General features: G+C 32.7%; 1 protein-coding gene across 2 annotated transcripts in view; it reads left to right on the forward strand.

The window, feature by feature from the left end:
- The window catches only part of LOC126888790 (uncharacterized), a 77,420-nt gene that overhangs the window by 36,947 nt on the left and 13,191 nt on the right, over window positions 1-27,282 (forward strand). Inside the window, exons 1-3 of one of the 2 annotated variants that reach the window (XM_050657164.1) lie at window positions 4,706-4,804; window positions 16,670-17,744; window positions 23,556-23,734. In XM_050657164.1, coding sequence (XP_050513121.1) covers window positions 4,798-4,804; window positions 16,670-17,744; window positions 23,556-23,734 — 1,261 coding nt within the window. In that variant the 5' untranslated portion in view covers window positions 4,706-4,797. Of the gene's footprint in view, window positions 1-4,705; window positions 4,805-16,669; window positions 17,745-23,555; window positions 23,735-27,282 lie in introns of those variants that run through there. The other variant, XM_050657163.1, reaches the window with a different exon arrangement.

Raw genomic sequence — 27,282 nt, forward strand, 5'->3', positions numbered from 1 at the left:
TTGTTTAAATAATCAAAATATCAAAATATGAAGGAAAAATTCGATTTTTTATTGGTTTTTTGATTATAACTTTAAAACAATTCATTTCTGAGAAAAGTTGTACTGACATAAAAGCTGCGTAAATAAGTTTCCTACAATATAGAATTGGTTAAAAATTTAAAAAATAGTCACCGTTGTTGCAAAATAGCAATAATTGCGAAAAAAAACCATACAAAATCAAGTATTCGCATTTTACGTTTTTCAACCATTTATGCTAAACTTAGGACCTTCATATTTTACCCATAAAAACTTTATGATATAGTAAAACAACACTATAAATTTAATTAAGATCGGTTTAATAGATTTTGCAAAATAAATTTTGCAATCCAGCTTTCGCAAAAAAAATTCATTTTGTTTTAGTGTTGCAGGACTGAAGATAAAGCAGATAGCAAGTTGAATTTTTTTTTTCTTATAGAAGTGTACTGCACCTTTCATTTGCAATTTGCAAAATTAAAATCGATTAATTACCACGGCGTCAGGAAATTTTTTAAATAAATATTAATTTGTGGTGCTATGCGCAGGACAGCGGTGTTCGATTCACAGAAGTTGATTTCAACCAAAATTTCTTCCAATCTTTATCTAATATATTATTTTCTTACTCTATATTTTGTTTTATTTTAATATTTTAATTCCACAAAAATCAAACTAATTTTATTATTGTTTGTGAAATATTGTTTAAACAATTGCATATGTTTAAAAATAATAAACTTTTATTCTCCAAGTTGACATGTTGAATATTTAAACAATGTTCCGGACCTTTTTGAGAGGGAGGATAACTCAAATATTATTATTTGAGTTATTTTCAAGCAATTTCTGCAAAGAAATTTGAGTCACCTCTCGACGTCCAAATGTACTAATATTTTTACAGATGCGCCCTGGTCTATCTTGTTTTAGTAGTTAGTGGCCTAAATGTCTGGTCGTTTTTTCACATAATGATTCTATAACAGTTTAAGTACTAACAATACTACGTAACTAACCTGGTTAAATATTATTATGGTTATTAAGGTACCAAGGGTATTATAAGGATTATTTCATTCATAGGAGATTCTGACCAATAGAAAGCTATAGAAATCTAATTAGACTGATAATTTTTGATAATTTCCCGTCGTCAAGTATATTACGTCAGATGCCCTTCGTTGCTATGAAAAAGTACATCCAGTGACATTAATGGCAATTAATGTTTTAAAAATTATAAAAGTGATGACGTTCAACCGTAAAATATTAATAACAACTGTGTGTTTAATTGTACTTACATAAATAAATTACAATAAAATTTTGGTTTTGAACAGTTTTATTCATGAAATAATCGCAACAAATTGCACTGGATCTCTAAAATTAATATAGAATTTTAGAGCTCTTGTGCAATTACTACTGATAATAACGCTTGAGGTCAATGGTGTATATACCGAGGGCCTATGGCCTGAGGTATATACGTTGACCGAAAGCGTTATTATCTATAATACCCGTGGTGCCTTCAACGTTTAATGTCCGACTAAATTCTTAGTCTTAATTAGTTTTCAAATAAGTACATTTAGCAGCAATAGTCGTAACGTAAAATTGTGGTAACCATAGTTTTACTTAGGTTTTTATTTGTCAACTTGACAATATTTAACTGGTTATCTAAATTTAACGCCCAAGGGCGTTATTTCTCAAAATAACGACCTAGGGCATTATATCATATTTAACTTACTTCGAAATCATGTCATTATTGGTCAAATAATATACCAGTCGGACATTAAAAGATTTAATGTCCGACTGGTCTATTATTTGACAAAGAATGACATTATTTCGAAGTCTATTACGTACGAGATAACGCCCAAGGGCGTGTTATTGAAAAATAACGCCCTAGAGTCTATTAAATTTAAATAACGAGTTAAATACTGTCAAGTTGACAAATAAAACTCGAAGTAAAACTATGGTTACCACAATTACGTTACGATTGTTTCTGGTAAATGTACTTATTTGAAAACTAATTAATTCAAAATTCATTCAATTTTTTTGCATATAAAGAATAATTTAGTCGGATATTAAACGTTGAAGGCACCACAGGTATTATAATAATAACGCTTTCGGTAAACGTATATACATCGGGCCAAAGGCCCTCGGTCTATACACCATTGACCTCAAGCGTCATTATCCTTGTAATACCCTTGGTACCTTAATAACTATAATGTCCGACTGGTCTATTATTTGAGAAATAATGACATTATTTCGAAGTCTATTAAGTACGATATAACGCCCAAGGGCGTGTTATTGAAAAATAACGCTCTAGGGCCTATTAAATTTAAATAACGAGTTAAATACTGTCAAGTTGACAAATAAAATTCTAAGTAAAACTATGGTTACCACAATTACGTTACGACTATTTCTGGTAAATGTACTTATTTGAAAACTAATTAATTAAAAATTCATTCAAATTTTTTGCATATAAAGAATAATTTAGTCGGAAATTAAATGTTGAAGACACCACGGGTATTATAATAATAACGCTTTCGGTTAACGTATATACCTCGGGCCGAAGACCCTCGGTCTATACACCATTGACCTCAAGCGTTATTATCCTTATAATACCCTCGGTACCTTAATAACTAAAATCCATTCAAATTATTTTTCAAGTAGGTATTTCTAGAAAAATACGTACACTTATCTGATCTCGTAGAAATTTATTATCTTACACAATATCCTTATTTATACACAGTGTGGTAAAGCCAAATGAAATAAAATTATTTCATGAATGGACGATTTTGGAAATAAATCCCGAAACAGGTGGACTTTTATTTTTAAATTACCATTTTTTGGCCTAGGTATATCATACTATAATAGTTATATTTCTGAAATATTAGTTTTTCGCGATATAAATTATAATTTAGATGGCGCGCGAACCTTTACGCTTCTAGCCGATCTTGCACATCAAAGCGCGCTATTAAAATATCGATATCTTGGCAAAAAATAAACCTACGAGCATTTTGCTAAGCTCAATATGTTCCTTTTAAGTTCTTCTATCATTAGAGTTAATTAAAGTATAAATGTTTATTGCTCAAATTTGCTCTAAATCCTTATAAACAAATTAATTAACATTTTTTTACGAAAATCGAAAATGATATCTTTAAACGGGTATAACTTTAACATAAATAAAGATAAAGTAATTTAACAAACTTTGCTTGGAAGTCTTCGGATTGGGCTTTAAAATTAGACCTTGTATCATTTTGCATGCGTAGAGACTGAGTTACGATCGAAAAAGCTTCGAAAAATACTTATTTTGCCAGCCAAGCACTAATTTTACAATATATTGAGTTCTACGCGATGGATTTAAATATAGTAAACGTCATCTTCTAATCTTCTTTGTTTTTTATTAAGGAACAAGTTATATTTGAATTTTTTTTATCTCTTTTAGTTTATGAGCCAGGGCCTTATAAACAATTTATAAACAATTAAATTGTTTATAAAACTTTTTTCACCACTCGGATCGAAATCCACCCTCGAAATTCGTAATCAGCAGCCAAAAATCTCTATGAAACCGTTGAGTTTGCCCATCAGAATTGAAAAGGACACGGTGACCTATATTTGGCGCCTACATTAATTACGCTGTTTTTGTTTCATTATTTTTCACGCTTATTTTTAATGATTTTAAAGTGATAATTCAAGATAAAAAATTTAAAAAAAAATTTTTAGTCGTAATATTAACAAGAATATATGCAAAAGTATTAGGTCTGGATCCCGCGTATGAAAAAAAGTTGATTAATAGCAAGCTGAAAATTTGTTAATAGCTTAAGGGTGTCTAGTCGGACAAACTTTGATATATGGGAACACTGGAACAGGGGAAGTTTTAATTGTGGAACAGGTTAAAAATTTGGAACGGTCAGACCACGAAAACGGCACATGTATTTTGTCCGACAGAACAGACTTAAACTCTCCGAACAGAAATTAAACTCTCATGCAAAAATCAGACTGCTATTTATCACCAAATGGGCGTTTTAATGAGTGGAACATGTAGAATATGTCAAATGACAGGAATTATGACAGGTGATAAATAGCAGTCTGATTTTTGCATGAGAGTTTAATCTCTGTTCGGAGAGTTTAAGTCTGTTCTGTCGGACAAAATAAATGTGCCGTTTTCGTGGTCTGACCGTTCCAAATTTTTAACCTGTTCCACAATTAAAACTGCCCCTGTTACAATGTTCCCATTTATCAAAGTTTATCCGACTAGACAACCTTAAGCTATTAAAAAATTTTCAGCTTGCTATTAATCAACTTTTTTTTCATACGCGGGATCCAGACGCCTATATGTGTGATATATATTTAAAAAGAAAGTCTTGAAAATACCACTACTATTTGTATAAGAATGTGTGCGAAATGCGTTTAAATTCAATAATTAAGGAACTGTCGCAGTTACGAATTGTCCGTTACCAATTGTCGAGTTACGAACTGTCACGTTACGTGATGTCATGGAACCAAGAGTGGTTATTTCGGCTGCATATATTACTACTGTGTGTATTGTTATTTTATTAATTTTCGTTTTTGTATTTCCTCTTGTCTTTTGGTAGCTCAATGTTTTTTATTTAAACATTATAAAAATAGAATAAATGTTTCTCTTGAACCGATTCTGTACAATTACGGTATAAATAGATGTAAACATCAATTAAAATCAGTATCAACAACTGATTGTAATGATAGCATAATCCTTTTTATATTAGATACATTTATTACCGAACTGTGGCATAATCAAGCAGTATGTTCTAAAAACTGGGACTCTCTATAATGTTCTGTAAGTAGATGAAAATTTCTTGTTTGGGATATAGGATTTATGATTGTTCTGAAGCTATTTTTTGTGGCATTTATGTAATTTATTATTCTAAATGGGAAATAAGCCACATTTTAACTTAAAAAATGATTTTATTAACGTTTCGACTTCCACTTCGGACGTCGTTGTCAAAACACAAAATATTAATGATATCTAATATTTTAATAATAAATTAATTTTAAACACTAATATTTTGTATTTTGACAACGACGTCCGAAGTGGAAGTCGAAACGTTAATAAAATCACTTTTTACACTAAATTGTGGCTTATTTCCCATTTAAAATAATAAATTAGGATTTATTATATTCAGCTATACAATGAGGTAATTTTCTCTTTCGTTGTTTTTTTCTCGAGAAATGCTTTAGTAGCAGTTTAAATGAGTGGTGTTTGATTTTCTCTGGCGTTATCATTGTCTAACATCGTCTTCATCACTTTCGCTTAATATTGAATAGCTGTTAGATTCTTGTTAAAGTTCTGGCTTCCTAATAAGGTGTTTGCCGTTTATAATGAATATTTTTTGGAGTATCCACATCAAACAATAATTGATAAACAATGAGTTTCGAAGGGTGTAATCAATAAATTTGAGTATTGATTTATATCATTCTTACTAATAATATCAAGTACCTATGCGGTCTGTTATTTAACTGTTACAATTGTTGAACAACTCTTGAACAAATCAATGTTTTTCACATACCTTGCGCACTGCGCAGCATGTAATACAGGCATACCTATATAGATAAAGTAAAATTCTTACAAGAGCTTCTTTATTATTTGGACAGTAGTCAATACAATACAATATTTTTCCCAAAACATACCTAGTGTAAAAATACTGTACAAGAATAAAAAACCGCTAAACGCCGTAAAAATGAGTGCCGCTTACAATATTCCAGCTGCAAAAGATCTGATATGAATATAACGTGGCGCGAAGATGTATTTTCATTTTGAGCAAAACAAAATTCTAGTTTTATTTTAAAAGATTTTTTCATAATATTTGCTCAATTTTAGTAAAACGCGCCACAAAAGAGTAACTTTGATACAGTTTGAATTTTGAGACTCTTTTGTGGCGCGTTTACTTCAAATTTAGCAAATATTATGGAAAAATCTTAAAAAAAAAATAGAATTTTGTTTTGCATCAAAATGAAAATACATTTTCGCGCCACGTAATATTCATATCAGATCTTTTGTAGCTGGAATATTGTATGCGCCACTCATTTTTACCGCGTTTAGCGGTTTTTTATTCTTGTATCAGGAGTTTTTCAAAGTTATTTATAAATTAACTGTATGAAGTTGAATGTAATGTTTCTCGATTACACGTTAAGCTAATGATCTAGTGTCCATCGAATGTACACTAGATTTTTTTCTATTCGAAATAGATTGAAAAAAATATTGGGATGGTCGGTAAATATACTCGGATTGCCCGTTGCCAGATCAAATTTAGCGTGGTAACCACTACAACTACACAAACCATTTCGGGAATAATCGTTAATTGGATTATACTTTTGTAGCTTAATAATTTCTAAACGGCTTAACCGATTTTAATCACTAAACATAAGTTTGAAACGTATTGCCAAGTAGTATCTGATGCATCTAAGGTAAAGTATGATAACTAAAGCTGTTACAGGAATTATTGAGCTTGAAAAACCATTTTTTCCCATAGGAAATAGATTTGATCATACTTATGAAGCCTATAACTTAAAAATTTGAATTTTCCCGGATATGAGGTATACACCGTTAGATTCGTCTAGAGTCCTTTTACAAACGCTCAGTTATTGGCGCAATTCGTAGGTTGGAATTTTGAGTATTTGTCGAAAAACCAAAGTTTTCAAAGTTTGTTTTTCAGTTTTTCGGCTATACTGAGCCGTGTGTATATCTGATCCACTGATCCTGGTGATTGTTTGGTGTATTTGCGGTTCTCCTGTCTCTTCTTGAACCGAAGATATATTATATCCCCAAAAAATATGATATTCTGTACCTACTAAGTCCTATAGCTGGCTTATGGTTGGTCAAAATCGGAGGCGTAGCTACCGCCGTATCAGCCATATCAATTATACGGGGACCCCAACATTCAGGGGCCCCAACGCAGCATGTCGAAACTAAATTCCATTTAAAAAAAATTGAACAAAATTTTCTACAATTATATCACTATTAAAACGCTTTGAAACAGTGTATATTGTTTGGATATCAACACTTTCGTGTAATGGATTCTTTATCTATAAGCTATATTTTTTATGTACAACTACCTATCTATTTTATGCCGCTGCCGTTCCATAAAAACAAAAGTTTTTGTTTTCAAAGCTACTTTTTATTGTCTACTCACCGTTGGCTCTCTGTGAGACATTGTATAATGCCAAATTGCAATATTTTTAATCGCTTTACCTTTGAATATTTGAAACACTGTGTATTGTTTGCGTATCTTTTCGTGTAATATGTTCTTTATCTATAAATTATTGTGTTTAGGTATATCTTATTGCCGGTCGCTCACCGTTAAAGAACAGAGCTTCTTTGTTTACGCTTATTTTGAATGTCAATTTACCCTTAGCTTGAAAAAACCTAATCTGTTTTCAAACAATGAATCTCAACAATTCAAATCTATTTTTCGACTTTGGTTTATTAGAGTTTATTATTTTTATCTATATTTGGGTGTTATACGCAGAACTTATTAGTTTCTGAGGTTGTATTATGCAATTTGCAATTTAATTAAATTTTGCAATATACAGGGTGTTTAATTAATAATTGGAAATATTTTAACTGTAGATACCTGGCGTCTGGTGATAAGAAGGCGTCTTGTAATTAGTTTTTTTAAATACCTCCAGAACGCTAATATTTAGAGAAACGAAAACAGGTACGCCTATTTATCTTTCCGAGATAAATCGATTCCATAAATAGCGAATTTCTAGTACCGGTCATAGACGTCCGTTTTGGGTGGGGCAACAGTTATTTTATCGTATAACTTTTTTGTCTTTAACTTCTAAGCCTTTTTGACACTGGATTATTAAATTGTGAGATATTCTAGTAATAAAAGGTACTCTTTCTTTAAGTCGATAGGATGCACAGTTTTCTAGAAAAATCGATGACTGGTAGGTACTAGAAATTCACAATTTATGAAATCGATTTGTCTCTGGAAGATAAATAGACGTACCAGTTTTCGTTTTTCTAAATAGAAGTGTTCTAGAGGTATTTAAAAAAACTAATTAAAAGACACCATCTTCAAAGAACTCCAGATTTCTTAGGAAGCGTTTTCGGAGTATGTGATTTGGGTTAAACCTTAATAATTTGAGCCCAGATATCTACAGTTAAAATATTTCCAATTATTAATGAAACACCCTGTATTGTTTTGTTTTATTTCATTATCTTTTATATGGTATGTAATAATATTGACGATTTATGTAATTTCAGTAAACTGTATTTGTTATTGTTTTTTTCCTACTCCTTGTAAGTTTCGGTCATAAAATTCAAAATTTTCAGTGACAATAAAGAATAATATATTTCAATTCTATGCTGCGAGGCATAAGTTAGGGATATAGAAAATTATGCTCATTTTCATAGTTGATTTTTTCGTGAACATATTAACAGATTCCGCTAATTTTTTTATTATTTTAGATGTTTCTGTAGTATTTAGACAGTTGTGCAAAGGTTTACTCAAACTTCTTTTGTGTACTTATACCGGGTGGAATAAAAGAAGTGTTTTTCTTATGTTAAATTTAAGACACCCTGTAGGGAGAATAAGATACAAAGGTGAGTAGGTATACATCGGAATAATATTGTAGTCTTATGTCTTATGTTTTGTGAACATTTTGGCGTTTGAATGTCTCTGATATCTTTAAAAACAAGGAAAATATACGGTTTTGTAGTTTAAGATGTGTGTTTTAACCGAAACAAAAGTTTGAGACATACTGTAGGGAGGAAAAGGTACAAAAATACATCGAAATTATGTTGTAGTCTCCCATCTTGTGAACATTTTATTTTTTTAATTTCCCTTATATCTTTAATAACAAAGAAACAAAGGTTTTACTCTTTAATATGTGTTTTAACTGATGAAATTCGATAAGTGTGGTGGCCATGTCTTATGTGTTAAAATTATTTCCTATATATAGTCATTATATAGTCCGAAAGAAACAGAGCGTTCAAATAAAAAAAATATGTGTAATTTACGCCTCGCTATTTAAAGAGCATCTACCTAGACACCAAATCCGTACTTACTGTCAATTAAATTCTTCCCCAAAACATCACAGAGCCTCCATTTCGTCTCTCGTATATTGCGCTGTGCATACCGCATAACTGGTCGACAAATAACTCTTATAGGTGTCGAGAAGAACTGTTTACGTTATCTGCCTTGCTGTGATTTTAAAGTTTTGTTAACTGTTATTTTTTATTGTTAATTTAGTTGTGTTTCAGTTAAAACACATGTTAAAGAGTAAAACCACCTATTTTCTTTGTTTCTAAAGATATCAGGGAGATTCAAAAACAAAATGTTCACAAAACATAAGACTACAATACGATTCCGATGTATACTCACATTTGTACCTCGTCCTCCGTGTCTCAAACTTAACATAAGGAAAACATTTTATTTCTTCCACCCGGTATAAGTACAATAACGAAGTTTGAGTAAAACTTTGCACAACTGCTTAAATATTAAAGAAAATTCTAAATTATAAAAAAAAATTAGCGGTATCTAATCTGTTCACGAAAAAATAAACTTTAAAAATGAGCATAATTTTCCATATCCCTAACTTATGCCTGGCAGTGTATTTTATACAAGCGTTTTTGCTTCTTTTGTTAAACATTTTTTTAGCACTATGCCAAATCAGTGGTGAAAGAGGGCCCCGCGAGAAACTTTGATATGGGGCCCCTGTGGGGATAGCCACGGCACTGGTCAAAATTTAAAAATTACACCGGTTCTGAATCGGCCCTGACCCCCTCTTCAAACACAAAAAAAACATCAGATCGGTTTAACTTTTCCACATACATACATATCCACAAACATTTCCCTTTTTTAAATAGAAATTGTTGAATATTTCTGAGCTCGGTAACTTTTGAATGGTATAACCGATTTTCAAAATTAGACATGCGTTGGAAAGGTAATGATCAGTATCAGCTATTAGAAGCCGCAAAGGTCTGACTTAAATTTTCGAAGTTTTTGGGAGTTTTGGGGACGAGAACGAAAAACAGACTTTAAATAGGAAGGGCCGTAAAATGCACACCCTTGGACCAAAATGGATGGTTGACATATGAATGGGTGAGTCTTTTCCTGAAGTGTAAGATGGGAGTTGGCCCAATTTTCAATTCAGTCAGATTTATAAAATCGAAAATTTCGTCTATATATACCTAGTGTCGCGTGTAGGGGGTGTGTGTGTGCGCCACTGACGAGAACTGCCATTCTCTGGTAATAATATATGTTTTAACATTTTGATTTAACTTTATAATATGAATTCAAAATTATCTTATTTATTTATATTGCTAATCTTAATTGGGTACTTGAAATATGATAATCATATCCTCCTTCAAATTAACAATTTGAGATAAAGATGTCTGTGACATTGACAGTATATATTATTAATATAAACAAAACTAATATAATATTATCATTATTGTATAATAACAATACCATTTTTCTATAGATGACATAAAATATCATAATTCGCCACCTCTTGCCAGTTGCTGAAATGTAACATTTAATCCCATGGGGCAAAATCTATTTCTATCTCCTTCGCCGAAGTCAAAAATTTATAAATTATTATCATTGTTGGTCACTCCTAATTTTTATTAATTAAAGGAAAATTAGAATTATTGAATATATGTATAAATTAATATATAAATATATTAATACAAATTTATAACAGTTTGTTTCGTGATTTCTTCACGTGGTGTCAGAATTATTAATTAAAAACACCAGTTTCAGAAACAACTTTTACATTCTTCCTGGAGTGCTAATCATTGACGTTTGCGTACGCTCGCTCATATAACTTCTTGAGGTACGTATCCATTACGTTGGTGCTCCGTGTGGATACGGCATGCGCTCCTCTACAATTAAACTGCCACCGATTCAACAGATTGGATCGCCGAGGGTGAGCGCCGCTCCGGGCGATCTTGACCCTCGGCGATCCAATCGGTGGCGGTTTATATGTAGAAGAGCACATGCCGTATCCACACGGAGCACCAAACTAATGGATACGTACCTTTAGATATTGCGAGCAATATTTTTCAACGAAGCCTATTTTGCAGCCTTTACTAATTCTGGCGGTGTGCAGGAAAATTGGGAATCAATTAATGTTGCATATACTGGCTCATACTCTGGGCTAATTAGCAAAATACAAGGAAAAGTTATTTACCAGCAATTTATATCAATAATTTATTGCTGGAATCGAATCTTACGACCCTATATATTAATAATATAGGTATGTAAAATCCGCAGATAGTGTGCTACTTTTTATATAAACAAAATGGCGCCCGAAAATCGTGTTTTTTTCAATGTTTGCTCTATAACTCCAAAGATTTTAACTTTACACCAAAAACACCCAAATAAAAATTCACCGTAATTAAATTCTGCATCGGGACGTGTTTTTCCCGATTTACTTCGATGAAAATTTTCCCCAGAAAAAGCAGGTTTTTCCAACAAAATCTTTAATTTTCAACTAAAATTTTAGACAAGTAATTGTGTATCAGTAATTAAATTACTTGGCAATATAAAAGCCCTTTTCGTGTAGATTATAATTCCAGAAGCCGATGGAAATTGAATAAACAGTTTAGCAACAATTAAATTGTAAATTAAAAATTTACGGTCGCTACAATAACCACAATAATTATGATACATAAGAATAACTATGATTTTTGAATAAAAAGACACTGTACCTATCTAATGTACTTTACAGAATTGAAATTGGATTATTTAAGCGGCCTCAGGAATATTTTAAAATTATAAATAATTTTTTGGCTTATAAACAAATAGAATATCTCGGTAAATAATAAATTAAATTAAATAATGAAAACGGCATTAGAAAAAAAGCGACAGGACGCTTCTTTTAAAAGAAAAAACTTTTAATTTTGATGAGTGGTGCCTGAGATACAACCGGTCAAATTTGACCGGCATTTACGGCAAAAATATAAACAATAGGATCATAATGTTCAAACCATCACCTTTTTATTTTTGTCCTCATTGTCCACACCAATTTTCATATCTTTAAATTACTAATAACATATATTATTATAATAAAAGCCATCGATATTACGAGTGAAAATTGCCAAAAATAGTAAAATTTCAATAAAAAATTAGGTTGGAGAAAATGTAATCTCAAAATTCAAAATCGGTATACGTTAAAAAAATGCATTTTCTAGGCTTCCCATGGAGCAATTTTCTTCATTCTTTTTTGGTCCCAAGTAACTCGAGTGGAGCCATCTAACTAACGCATTATTAAATGTCAAACTTGCTTTTGTTTTGTTATAATAGATTAATTTATTTATAAGAAAAGAAAACTACATATTTTTTCCAGTTGTAGACTTTTTTAGAGAAACTTACTACAAGTGTATCTTTTAACGTTAGAAACACAATAATTCTCATTTGAAAGCTGTATAATTATTTAAACAATCTTTATTTAAATAAATTAAAGAATTTTGTTACAAATTAAAAAATTTTCACTCTTAATATATATAGTTTTTATTATAATAATATATGTTATGAGTATTTTAAAGATATTAAAATTGGTATGAAGAAAGAGGACAAAAATAAAAAGGTGATGGTTCCAAAATTATGATCCTATTGTTTATCTCTTTACCGTAAATGCCGCTTAACTTTGACCGGTTGTATCTCAGGAACCACACAATTAAAAGTTTTTTCTTTTAGAAGAAGCGTCCTGCCGCTTTTTTTCTAATACCGTTTTTCATTATTTAATTTAATTTATTACTTCCCGAGATATTCTTTGTTTATAAGCCAAAAATTGTTTATAATTTTAAAATATTCCCGAGGCCGCTTAAATAGTTCAATTTCAATTCTGTAAAGTACATTAGATAGGTACAGTATCTTTTTATATAAAAATCATAGTTATTCTTATGTATCATAATTATTGTGGTTATTATAGCGACCGTAAATTTTTAATTAACAATTCAATTGTTGCTAAACTGTTTATTCAATTTCCATCGGCTTCTGGAATTATAATCTATACAAAAAGAGCTTTTATATTGCCAAGTTATTTAATTATTGATAAACAATTACTTATCTAAAATTTTAGTTGAAAATTAAAGATTTTGTTGGAAAAACCCGCATTTTCCGGGAAAAATTTTCGTCGAAGTAAATCGGGAAAAACATGTCTCGATGCAGAATTTAATTAGGTGAATTTTTATTTTGGTGTTTTTGGTGTAAAGTTAAAATCTTTGGAGTATAGAGCAAAAATTGAAAAAAACACGATTTTCGGGTGCCATTTTGTTTATAAAGAAAGTAGCACACTAATTGCGAACTTTACATACCTATATTATTAATATATAGGGTCATAAGATTCGATTCCAGCAATAAAATTGCTGATAAATAACTTTTCCCAAAAATGGCCTATTCTCCGATAATCTGCTCAGACTATCATATAACTTCTTAGATATTGCGGGCAAAATTTTTAACGAAGCCTATTTTGCAGTATTTATTGCTTATCTGGCGGTGTGCAAAAAAATGAGAAATCACTGTTTATTTCGAGCATAATTGGCCAGATTTTGCTAAACTGTCTTAAAATGTTTTATCAGGCCACTGTCTCAGATTTTTCCGCCACTAGATTCGTTACCTGCCTTGCCCTCTTCCTAGCTTTATTTTAATTTCATTATAGCCTGAAGTGGTACTTATCATTTTCCATCACACTACCAAAATACGCTAACTGTGCAAATCAATTTTTGGTCTTTATCTATCCTTTACACAACATTTGCATCCGTTAGTAACTCGATGCATCCGTGACATCCTGCAGTAACACACATTTCAAGTGTTCTTGGATTAGATTTTGTCTACGTTCGCCGAATGGTTGGGGAAGACCTGGAGAAGAGATGATGAACGATATGCCCAGTGCACTTTTAGCTCTAGCTAGACTAAGTTTTTAAGGGGGTTCAGTTATGGTGTGGGCTTATATGTCTTCGGAGGCGCTTACAGAATTGTACGCTGTTCCTAGGGGATCTCTGACTGCTGACAGGTATATATAGACCAGCCGAAAACGGCGGGTTCGTTGGGAAAACCATTCCCATGAGATTTTTTTGCATAATTACATTCGTGAGGCATCCCAGAATAAGGTTCAAGAAGTCGCCCACGTGAAAAGTGGGCCAAATTTTTTTTAACAATTTTTTTTAATCAAATTGCAAAAATCAATATTTTTGGCCCATTGTAGGTTTTTTGGGCCATTCTGGATAAAAAAGATCTCTTATAATTTTTCTCTAAAGTTGATCGTTTTCAAGTTATAAGCAATTTAAAATTGAAAAAAACGAAAATGGCGATTTTCAAGGCTTAATAACTCGCTTAAAAGTTATTATGAAAGTCAGAAAATGACTAAATCAAAGTTTAATGCCCCCCTCCCCTACAAGATCACGAAGAAGTTTTTGTCATTATTTTATTACTAAGCTGTTATTTTTAAGTAATAATATTGAGTGCCATGCACGTGGTAACCGGCCGTAAATGTGAGTGCAAGTAAGATGCACAATTGGACTGCCGAAGCTAGGACAAATAATCCCCGGACAAATAATCCCGGACAAAAAATCCCCACAAATTATCCCTGGACAAAAAATCCCCGGACAAAAAATTCCCACAAAAAATCCCGGACATATAATCCCCACAAATTTTTTTGGTCAAAATATCCCCACAAAAAATCCCGGACAAAAAATCCCCAAGAAATATTTGCTACCGAATTGTTCTCTAAAAGTGTTCCCGCAAATTTACCAAATTTCGAATTCCAATTCCATGTTGAAAACTTCAAATTTTACATGAGAAAGGAGTGTGTTTTTTCAAAAACCGTGGAAGATATGGGGAATGAGCTAAGGCTCCGTTTACATGACAGGCGCTTAACGCGCATTTTGATAACGCGAGATTACAGCTACAGTCGGAAAAATGAAAGAATACCCATGAACGATCACATCAATCACATATTATTCAGATTATTAATAATCTATCTCTCTCGTTTGACGTTTATGGAAAAAAAAACAGCAAATAAAAAATATGTGATTGATGTGATCGTTCATGGGTATTCTTTCATTTTTCCCACTGTACGTACATTTTACTTGAGACCATTCACATGATGCTGATGTTTTTATTAATCTAAGTGCTGATGATAATGATCTAAAACGCGCGTTAGCATGTGAACGGTCTTAAGTAAAATACTTATATGTAGTTGTAATCGCGCGTTATCAAAACGCGCCTTACGCGCCTGTCATGAGAACGGGGCCTTAGCTCATTCCCCATATCTTCCACGATTTTTGAAAAATTCACACTCTTTTGTCATGTAAATTTTTGAAGTTTTCAGCATGGACTTGAAATTCGGAATTTGGTTAAATTTCGGGAAAACTTTTAGAGAACTATTCATTCGGCAGCAAATATTTCTTGGGGATTTTTGTCCGGGATTTTTTGTGGGGATATTTTGTCCAAAAAAATTTGTGGGGATTATTTATCCGGGATTTTTTGTGGGAATTTTTTGTCCGGGGATTTTTTGTCCAGGGATAATTTGTGTGGATTTTTTGTCCGGGATTATTTGTCCAGGGATTATTTGTCCGGACCCCGGACTGCCGGAGTGGCATCTCTCTCGCAGTCAGCATTTACGGCCGGCTACCACGTGCATGGTGCTCAATATTATTACTTAAAAATAACAGCTTAGTAATAAAATAATGACAAAAATTTCTTCAGGATCTTGTAGGGGGGGCATTAAACTTTAATATACTTAGTCACTTTCTGACTTTCATAATAATAACTTTTAACCGAGTTATTAAGCCTTGAAAATCGCCATTTTTCGTTTTTTTTTCAATTTTAGATTGCTTATAACTCGAAAACGATCAACTTGAGAGAAAAATTATAAGAGACCTTTTTTATCCAGAATGGTCCAGAAAACGTACAAAAAATTGTCCGGGCCAAAAAAATTGATTTTTGCAATTTGATTAAAAAAAATTGTCTAGGATTGCCTGGGCAAGCACACTTATTCTTCTTGCTACAATTGTTAAAAAAAATTTGGCCCACTTTTCACGTGGGCGACTTCTTGAACCTTATTCTGGGATGTCTCACGAATGTAATTATGCAAAAAAATCTTATGAGAATATTTTTCCCAACGAATCCGCCGTTTTCGACTTGTCTAATAGATGAGATAGGTACTGCAACAATATGTCCCATATGCACCATTTATTGAAGAAATCTATACACTGATGCATGACAATGCACACCCTGATGCCGCCAGAATTGTCAGAGTACTTAAATGAAGTTGATAATAGGTTTGTTCTAGCAAACAGTCAAACTAGTCAGAAACCGTCAGCAAACAGTTGGTCAGTGAGAGAACATAATACAGTCACCAGTGCTATCCCCTCTACTCGCGCTGGTCCGCTATTCGCTGATGGTTTCAAACCTTTTGAAACTGATGCTAGAACAAACCTATTACTAAAATGGCATGACCAGGGCACATTCACGATTTAAATCCCATCGAGCATGTTTGGAGGGCAGGCTTGGTAAAACTATTCAAAGCCGAGTTACTTGCTCCTCTTACCTTATGGTTATGGTTTTTATCGCTCTTTTTAAAATTAGACTCATGATATTACTATGCCAACTGTTACGTGTTTTGTGCAATGATGTAATATAGTTTAAGCATAAACACTTTTTATTTTACATACTATACTTTTTAGGTTTGTCTAGATTGTTCAAGAAGCCAGAATCAAATGAAACGTGTTCAGAATGGTCTCCTAATCCAAAGTGGACACAAGAATCGGCATCTTTGTTACATAACCTCAAAATTGAAGTATTGCCACAGCCTTCACTAGAAGAAATAATACGAAATAGTGATAGTTTTCCCATAGAATTTCCTACAAAAACTAACAGATGTAACCATTTAAAAAATATAGTAAACGAGAATGAGTTACTAAGAAATATCACTTCCGCTTATCCAGTTATCCATGAAAAAGTTCTTCAAATGTGTTGTGATTTTATACTTTTTAAAAGAGAGCATGGAAACGACAATGAACTGGAATTCTACAAAGCCATGACTCCCGTAGATCTCATTAATAGATTATTAAGCAAAAGAGCAGTTGTGTTCGTTGGACCTTATGACAAGTACATGTTGCTCGACGGAGCAACTGGTCTTGGTCATTGGGAAGACATAGGTAGCTGTAGAGAGCAACTTCCTCTGACAATGGAAAATTATATGACCTATGACGAACTTAAGTTATCATCTCTATTAGCGATTAGTTCTTATACATACTTTATTAACGAAGGTCATCGAAAAAATAGGGCAGAACATCAAGAAGATAGGAATAAAATTGAGGAAGAAGGAATAATAATAGGTTTGGTGGGACCACGACTTCATAAAACGGGAGCTGTAGAAAACCAAGAAATAGTATATTCTAAGAGACAACATTCGGCTGATAATGGTTACGGCAGATCCATAAAAACAAGTTTACCAAAGTTATTCGCCGATTTTTACGAAGAAGAATGTTTAGATTATCATGAAATGAACAAAAAGAAACACTCTGGCTCGAATGGTCGGTATGTCAATCTGTTTGGACAGGAGAACATTTTTGATAACACCTTCTACGTCAAAAGACTGACAATTTCTTTTGACACCTTGTTAGGAGAGGCTGATGCAAGAGGTAGTGCAGTTTCAAAGTCAGTATATGTGCATATGGTTGGCATAGGTTTGGGAGTATGGAAAGTTTCGGGACATCAAGATAAACTATTTATGGATACATTTGGAAGAAGGATACTGTAAGTAACTAAAATGTTTTTTTATTATACAGGGTAATTTATTCAGAATGTCCAATCTCTGAGTTGTGGATTATAGACCCCAAAATATTAAGATTGAACCCAAATCACTTAAATAAAATGTGGATCCTTGATGAGTTGCAGGGTTAAAAATTTTAAAAGTATTTCTTTCCAGCATTTTAACACTGTTTGACCTATCATTGTCATACTTGAGAGAAAGTGTAGGTACTGTATGTCCTAATAAATTATACACTAACGTTTTTGGCTACTACCAGAGGCGTACGATAGTGGCAGTAAATGGTTGACCCTCCCCACATTCTACGCTACTGACGAAATTGCTATTTTACCAAAGTTTTTGGATTTTCAATACTATCTATTAGTACGGGATCCGAATAGGAGGTCGAAATGTACCCATCTGATTGCCGGATGAAACATTTTTTTTTAAATTTCATACATAGACAAACACGACCAGCATGGGTTGCCTATCAAAATCGTGTCATAGCTATGCTTGAGGGGGCCGTAGGGGTTGAAGTCAACATTTCAAGCACATTTTTGTGAATTTTTTTTAGAAAATATGTATGTACAAAATTATTTTATTTTTAAATTAAATAAGCGTATTCCATATAATTCAAAGAATACACAAAAAAAATCAGGTAAAAATATTGAAAATGGCAAATTTTTAGAGACACCTCAAAAAAACAATGAATTTTGCGATGGACATTAGAATTTATCATTGGATCATGGTAGACAAAAAATTCAAAAAGATTTTATTGGTTTATGAGTTTCTCGAGGTAACGCTGTCAAGTTTCTTTTAGTTTTAATGATCTTTGACTTTTTAGTATCACCCAGAAGTCAAAACAACGAACTTTTTTACAGAAAAAAGGGTGAAAATTAACATATTTATTATTGTTAAACAAAATACAAGCATAAACCAAAAAATATCTCGAAAGTGCTACCTCAAGGAATATCTAAAGAAAATAATATGTACAAAATTTCAGGTGAGTTGGTCAAGTAGTTTTTGAGTTACAATGTCTACATCTACATGCTTTGAAAAAAGCAGTTTTGAGAAAAACGCTTTTAAAGTATTGTCAACTTTTATTTTCAATATTTTTGTCTGTCAAATCGTAAAGTGATGCACACCGGAATATGTTTTTGAATCTCGGGGTAATTTTCAAAAGAAAATGAGAACAGCTCTTGACCGTTGCTCACTACGCTCAAGCGCGCTGGCGCGAAGATGCTGCAAAGCGAGTCGAAGGTAGGGAGATAGTGTTGAATATCCCTATCTTCGACTCGCCTTGCAGCAGGTTCGCATCAGCATGCTTGAACGTAATGAACAACGGTCAGCAGCTGTTCTCATTTTCTTTTGTAAATTACTCCGCGATTCTAAAATATATTCCGGTGTGCATAATTTTACGATGTGACAGACAAATAAGAAATTGAAAATAAAAGTTGACAATACTTTAAATGCTTTTTCCTCAAAGCTGCTTTTTTCAAAGGCTGTAGACATTGTAACTCAAAAACTACTTGACCGACCCACCTGGAATTTTGTATATATTTTCTTTAGACATTCATTGAGGTAACGCTGTCGATATATTTTTTGTTTTATGCTTATTTTTTATTTAACAATAATAAATATGTTGATTTTCACCCTTTTTACAAAAAATTCTAAAAGATACTAAAAAGTCAAAGATCATTAAAACTAAAAGAAACTTGACAGCCTTGCCTCGAGAAACTCATAAGCTAATAAAATCTTTTTCAATTTTTTGTCTACCATGATCCAATAATAAATTCTGATGTCCACCGCAAAATTCATTGTTTTTTGAGGTGTCTTTAAAAATTTGCCACCGTTCGCTTATTTTTTAATATTTTTCCTTGAATTTTTTTGAGTATTCTTTGAATTATACTGAATACGCTTATTTAATTTAAAAATAAAATAATTTTATCATACTTTAAAAAAAATTCACAAAAATATGCTTGAAATGTTGATTTCAACCCCTACGTTCCCCCTTACGGATAGCTATGACACGATTTTGATGGGCAACCCGTGCTGGCCGTATTTGTCTATGTATGAAATTTAATAAAAAAAATGTTTCATCCAGCAAGCAGATGGGTACATTTTGACCTCCTATTCGGCTCGTAGACTATAATATGTAAATAATATACCTACTCTTTATTCGTAACGATAAAACCATTAGTGTTTGAGATACATATTTGAATTTTTAACTTCAAATATCTCGAGAACTAACGACATTATTAAATAAAGAGGATATTATTTACATAGAAAGTATTGGAGAATCGAAAAATTCTACTAAAATAGCAATTCCGCTAGTGGCGTAGAATTTGGGGAGGGTCAACTATTCACTGCCCCTGTCATACGCCTCTGCTAGTAGCCAGAAACGTTTATTATCATAATTTAGTTGTGTATACAGTACCTACACGTTCTGCCAGGTATGTACGCCAGTCAATGGGAGCAAGAATAGGATATTACCTCCGAATTCTATCCTACTGCATGGATTTTAATGAAATTTTGGTAACAGCCTCTACTTATCTGCTAATTCAAAGTCTACCCTAGTCGATGTGCGCTTTTATCTTGGAGGGTGGTTCCCACCCCTTCTCGGGGGTGGAAAATTTTTTGGTTAGACTAACAACGGAATTAGCTAGAGAACCTAATTCTAAGCAAAAACTGTTCTATAACTTTTTTTGTAAACTCAATACTTTTTGAGTTATTCGTGGTTGAAAATTGGCCATTTTCATTGAAACATAACACCTTTTTGAACGGTTTTTTGCGAATACCTTAAAACCTATGCATCTAACTAAAAAAACTGTGTATAACATTTTTGTAGAATATAAAAAAAACAAAGAGACTCGTTCCTTCATAAATCTTCTAGTTATAATAAAAAAAGAGATATGGTAGGTGAAAAGAGTATGTTTTTTTGGTGCATGCTCAAATTGGTGTATTCAACTTGAAATAATAGAGAAACGGTCGATTTTAGGTGTGTAATTCTACCAATTCCTTTTGTAGTGCTTGAAAAGACCTTTAAAATGAGCAATCGTAAGGGTCGATTACATTCAAACTAAGCGAGATGTGCTGTAAAAAAAATTGATGACTAATGTATTTTACGAAAAAATGAGAAGTAGGTATATGTAACCCCCATCCACCAGAATTTAAATGCATCGTTTTTCTTCTAAACTACCTTTTACTATAGTGTTATTTATATGTTCAAAAAGTTGAACGGGTTCAAAATAAATGGTTTTTGAAAAAAAAATAAGATCAAATTATAGAGCGCATTTTAAAATTTTTTTAAAAATCTTCCTTTTTGTCCATGTAACTTGAAAATTATAAAAGATACAGTAATAAAAAATAAAAACAAATTGTTTATCTAAAACACTCTACATTTTATTTCGTATCTCTTATCATTTTCGAGTTACATAGAGAAAAAGGAAGATTTTTAAGAAAATTTAAAAATGTGCTCTATAATTTGATTTTATTTTTTTCAAAAACCATTCATTTTAAACTAGTCCAACTTTTCAAACATAGAAATAACACTATAGTAAAAAGTATTCTAAAAGGAAAACGATGCATTTAAATTCTGATGGATGAGGGGTTAAATATACTTCTCAGTTCTTCTTAAAATACATTAGTCATCAATTTTTTTGCAGCAGATCTCGATTAGTTTGAATATAATCAACATTTAACATTGGTAGCATTATACACCTAAAATCAATTATTTATATGGGAAATAAGCCACAATTAAAATGAAAAAAATAATTTTATTAACGTTTCGACGCCCAAATCGGGTGCCGTTGTCAAAATACAAAATATTACTAAAATAAACTAAAGTGTTGTTGCTAAGCAAAAAAAAATTCTTCTAATAATTTATTTAATCTCACTCATTTATATTGGCAATTCAGACATATATTATACATTTTAAAGTAGAAGACTTTAAAATGATATTGCCAATATTTTATGAGTTGCGTTCCTGGGACGACTTACTGAAAGATAGTTCATTCGATTACATGAAATTAACCCCAACTCAAGAATATCCGTCATAAAAAATTATAGCATGTGATATGTCTTTAAAAAGACAACCAAATGCAACGACAGTAAAATTCTCGCGTTAGAGACTTCATAGTAAATCACAAGGGAAAACCAGATATATAAAAAAACCAGAAAACATAGACATATCACATGCTATAATTTTTTATGACGGATATTCTTGAGTTGGGGTTAATTTCATGTAATCGAATGAACTATCTTTCAGTAAGTCGTCCCAGGAACGCAACTCATAAAATATTGGCAATATCATTTTAAAGTCTTCTACTTTAAAATGTATAATATATGTCTGAATTGCCAATATAAATGAGTGAGATTAAATAAATTATTAGAAGAATTTTTTTTTGCTTAGCAACAACACTTTAGTTTATTTTAGTAATATTTTGTATTTTGACAACGGCACCCGATTTGGGCGTCGAAACGTTAATAAAATTATTTTTTTCATTTTAATTGTGGCTTATTTCCCATATAAATAATTAATCATAAAAATGCCACAAGGAAATAGCTTCAGAACAACACCTAAAATCGACCGGTTCTCTATTATTTCAAGTTGAAAACACCAATTTGAGCATGCATCAAAAAAATACTCTTTTAACCTACCATATCTCTTTTTTTTATTATAACTAGAAGATTTATGAAGGAACGAGTCTCTTTGTTTTTTATAAGCTACAAAAATGTTACAGTCGGAAAAATGAAAGAATACCCATGAACGAACATATAAAACACGCTGTATTTTCCTGTCACCGGGTCACAAAGAAAATTGGCCAGCGCAAGTACATGTTATAATAATTATTACATCTACTTGCGCTGGCCAATTTTTTATGTGACACGGTGACAGGAAAATACAGCGTGTTTTATATGTTCGTTCATGGGTATTATTTCATTTTTCCTACTGTATATACAGTGTTTTTACTTAGATGCATAGTTTTTAAGGTATTCGCAAAAAACCGTTCGAAAAAGTAATAATATGTTTCAATGAAAATGGCCAATTTTCAACCACGAATAACTCAAAAAGTATTGAGTTCTCAAGAAAAAATTATATAAGAGTTTTTGCTTAGAATTGGGTTCTTTAGCCACTTTCGTGGCTATTTTAACCAAAAAAATTTCCACCCCCGAAAAGTGGTGGGAACCACCCCCAAGATAAAAGCGCACATCCGCATAGGGTAGACTTTGTTTCTTGAGCTATTCCCTACTTATTGTGAAAATAGAAAGTAAATCGATGTAGTAGGATGGAATTCGGAGCCAAATACCCTCACTGACTGCCCTAATGACAAGGATATGTCAAATAGTTTTAAAGTACTGGGTACAAACAAATATAGTTTTTAAATTTCTGAATAAAACACCCTGTAACTCAGTAAGATTTTATTTAAGTGATTTGGGTTCAATCTTAATATTTTGAGGTCTAGAATCTAAAACTCAGAGATTGGACATTCTTAATGAATTTCCCTGTATAACTTTTATATGGTCATATACATATGTATGTTAACTAATCATGAAAGAATTGACCTGGATTCAGAGAATTCAAACAGAGAGCGAGAAATAAAGAGGAATTGAAAAGACTTGCATAGTCAATTTCGAAAGGATAAAACAGAAGAGGATACGTTGATCCAGCCAATCAGCCATCTTTCACTTTTGGCTAAGAAACGCCAGAGGGAAGGCAATAGAGAGAGAGAGGAGAGAGAGAGAGAGAGAGAAATCTTAACTAAATATTTTAAATACATTAAGTTATGTACCAAAATTATACGTGTTAAATTTTTCAGGACTTTAGGTGATAAGTTACATAATATAAGTGATGTCTGTTTGGCGTATATGGCTGAATCAAAATGTGCTGGATATTCACATGGAGACACCATTCCCATAGAAGGGCATCCAAATGGAGGAATAAAGATCCATATTTGTAATAGGAATCCGCATGAAAAATTAACGGGTGAAGACGAAGGTAAAAATAATATGAAATTAATTCAAATTTTGTAAATTTTTATGGTACTGAATACAATTTTTCGCCTAGAATCCGAATCTACATTAAAAAAATGGAGGTCCCCATTTAAGGTTTCAAAGCTATTCCCGTCCAACCCCAAGACGTTGGGGATATGTCTATTAAACTAGAATAGCCATTTCATAAGGGAGCCATGAGACTTACCCCATATCTTTTTGCTATTTTATTGCTAATTTATTACGCAAATTAAAAATGTATTGCTTCAACCCCTTCAGAGAAGCAGGTGGCTATTCCAGCTTAATATTAAGCTAGGATAGCCAACATTCATATTTCCGGAACGACATTAGATAGAGGTTCGCTTCCGGCGGCATATTTTATTGCTTGTTAATTGCTGAAAGACTGGGTATACAATAATTTACAAACTCACCCCCTTCAACCCCTACCGTTATCATCATTCCCCGGAATCCACAAAAAGAGAAAATAACCAGTTTAAAAACCTAAAACCAAGTGGGTATTTTTTTGCTAATTAATTACTATAGGTCTACGCCAAAAATTGAATTTTTTGCTTCATCCCCTAACGAGCAACAATGGCTACTGCGGTTGAATACTTAAGCTACAATACCCAACACTCCTATTTCAGGAACGAAAGCAGATAGAGGGTCGCTTATTGTCGATATGAGTCGAGACATGGGTCGCTTAGAGTCGCATATTTTATTGCTAATTAATTGCTGAAAGATGAGGTATACATCGTAGGTTGTCATCGTTCCCCGGATTTCACAAAGAGTGAAAATAACCAGTTTAAAGACTTAAAACCAAGTGGGTATTTTTTTCTAATTAATTGCTGCAGGTCTACGCCAAAAATTAATTTTTTGCTTCATCCCATAAAGAGCAACAATGGCTACTACGTTTTAATACTTAAGCTACAATACCCAACACTCCTATTTTAGGAACGAAAGCAGATATAGAGTCGCTTCGGGAGGCATATTTTATTGCTTATTAATTGCTGAAACATGAGGTATAGCAGAATTTACAAACTCACCCTCTCCAACCCCTACCGTTATTTCCGTCCCCTGCTTTTCACAAGAAGTGAAAATAACCAGTTTAAAGACCTAATACCACGTGGGTATTGTTTGCTAATTAATTGCTGCAGGTCTACGCCAAAAATGAATTTTTTGCTTCATCCCCTAACGAGCAACAATAGCTACTACGTTTTAATGCTTAAGCTACAATACCCAAGACTCATATTTCAGGAAGGAAAATAGATAAAGGGTTGCTTCTGGAGGTATGTTTTATTGGTAATTAATTGCTGAAATATGGGGTATACAAGAATTTACAAACTCACCCCCTCCAACCCCTACCGTTATCATCATTCATATAGTTATTAAAACACGATATACAAAATCTGAGCATTGGGTCACGTGCTACAGATATGTGATAATGGATATCGACAATTTAACATGGGCTCTTGAGGGACCGTATAAGAAACTCTATAAATCAATATTGAACTGTACAGATGTTCTTAATGAGCATTTAAGAAAATTATCAACGAAATAAATGAGTGTGACTTTAGTATAAAACCGCAGTAGCCATTGTTGCTCGTTCGGGATGAAGCAAAAAATTCATTTTTGGCGTAGACCTGCAGCAATTAACTAGCAAAAAAATGCACACTTGGTTTAAATCTTTAAACTGGTTATTTTCACATTTTGTGAAATTAACGGAATGAAAATAACAGTAGGGTTTGGAGAGGGAGTGTTTGTAAATGCTTCTATACCCCCACCTTTCAGTAATTAATTGGCAATCAAATATAGTGCCGGAAGTGACCCTTTATCTACTTTTGTTCCTAAAATAGTTGTGTTGGGTATTGTAGCTTTAAATATTAAGTTAGGGGATGAAGCAAACAATTTTTGGCGTAGACCTGGAGCAATTAATTAGGAAAATATACCCACTTGGTTTTAGGTTTTTAAACTGGTTATTTTCACTTTTTGTGAAATCCGGGGAATAATGATAATGGTAGGGGTTGGAGGGGGTGAGTTTGTAAATTGTTGTATACCCTATCTTTTAGCAATTAACTAGCAATAAAATATGCCGCTGAAAAGACCCTCTATCTGCTTTCGTTCCTGAAATAGGAGTGTTGGGTATTGTAGCTTAAGTATTAAACCGCAGTAGCCATTGTTTCTCGCTAGGGGATGAAGCAAAAAATTCGTTTTTGGCGTAGACCTACAGCAATTAATTAGCAAGAAATACCCACTTGGTTTTAAGTCTTTAAACTGGTTATTTTCACTCTTTGTGAAATCCGGGGACGATGATAACAGTAGGGGTTGGAGGGGGTGAGTTTATAAATTCTGGTATACCCAGTCTTTCAGCAATTAATTCGAAATAAAATATGCCGCCGGAAGCGACCCTCTATCTGCTTTCGTTCCTGAAATAGGAGTGTTGGGTATTGTAGCTTAAGTATTAAACCGCAGTAGCCATTATTGCTCGTTAGGGGATGAAGCAAAACATTCATTTTTGGCTTAGACCTTTAGCAATTAATAAGCAAAAATACCCACTTGGTTTTAGGTCTCCAAACTAGACTTCGACACAAAAGGGATACGATGGACGTTAACCACACGCCTAAGTGATCTGGAATACGCCGACGATATCTGCCTGTTAGGACAAAGGTTCCAGGATGTGGAAGACCAATTGGAAACACTATCCACTGAGGCCAATAAAATAGGTTTAAAAATCAATATTAGTAAAACCAAATCCATGAGAATAAACGCAAGGAACAACACGCTATTTAATATTGACAACATGCAGATTGAAAATGTGGAAAACTTCACGTATCTTGGAAGTGTCATAACAGAAAGCGGAGGTACAGAAAACGATATTCGTATGAGGATACGAAAAGCTCAACAAGCATTCAGCATGCTTAACCCTGTTTGGAGGTCTGGGGAATATACTACAAGGACAAAGATCCGAATATTCCAGTCAAATGTTATATCTGTTCTACTCTATGGATGTGAAACCTGGAAAGTGACAAAATCCCTTGCAGACAAATTGCAGGTATTTGTTAACAAATGTCTACGAAGAATTGTGCGTATTTTCTGGCCAAACACCATCAGAAACGAAGATCTGCTACACCTGACCCAACAAAATAGGGTAGAAAATGAAATAAAGTTCAGAAAGTGGGGGTGGATAGGTCACACACTCCGAAAAGATAGTTCCAGTATAGCAAAAACTGCCCTAGAGTGGAATCCGAAAAAGAGGTCGCCCAGCACAAACTTGGAGAAGATCCATCATGGACGAGATAAGAAGTCAAGAAGGCCCTAGCGCAAAATAGAACCCGATGGCGCGTTTTCACTGAAGCTCTATGCTCCACTTAGGAGTTCAAGAACATTATATATATATATATATATATATATATATATATATATATATATATATATATATATATATATATATATATATATACATATATATAAATAAATAAGTAAAATCATTGGCTAATACTCGTAAAGTGAATGTGAATTTAGTTGGAAATATATAAAATGATGAAGGGTCATCATTCA

This window comes from Diabrotica virgifera, chromosome 7 (genome assembly GCF_917563875.1).
Source record: "Diabrotica virgifera virgifera chromosome 7, PGI_DIABVI_V3a".
NCBI lineage: Eukaryota > Metazoa > Arthropoda > Insecta > Coleoptera > Chrysomelidae > Diabrotica > Diabrotica virgifera.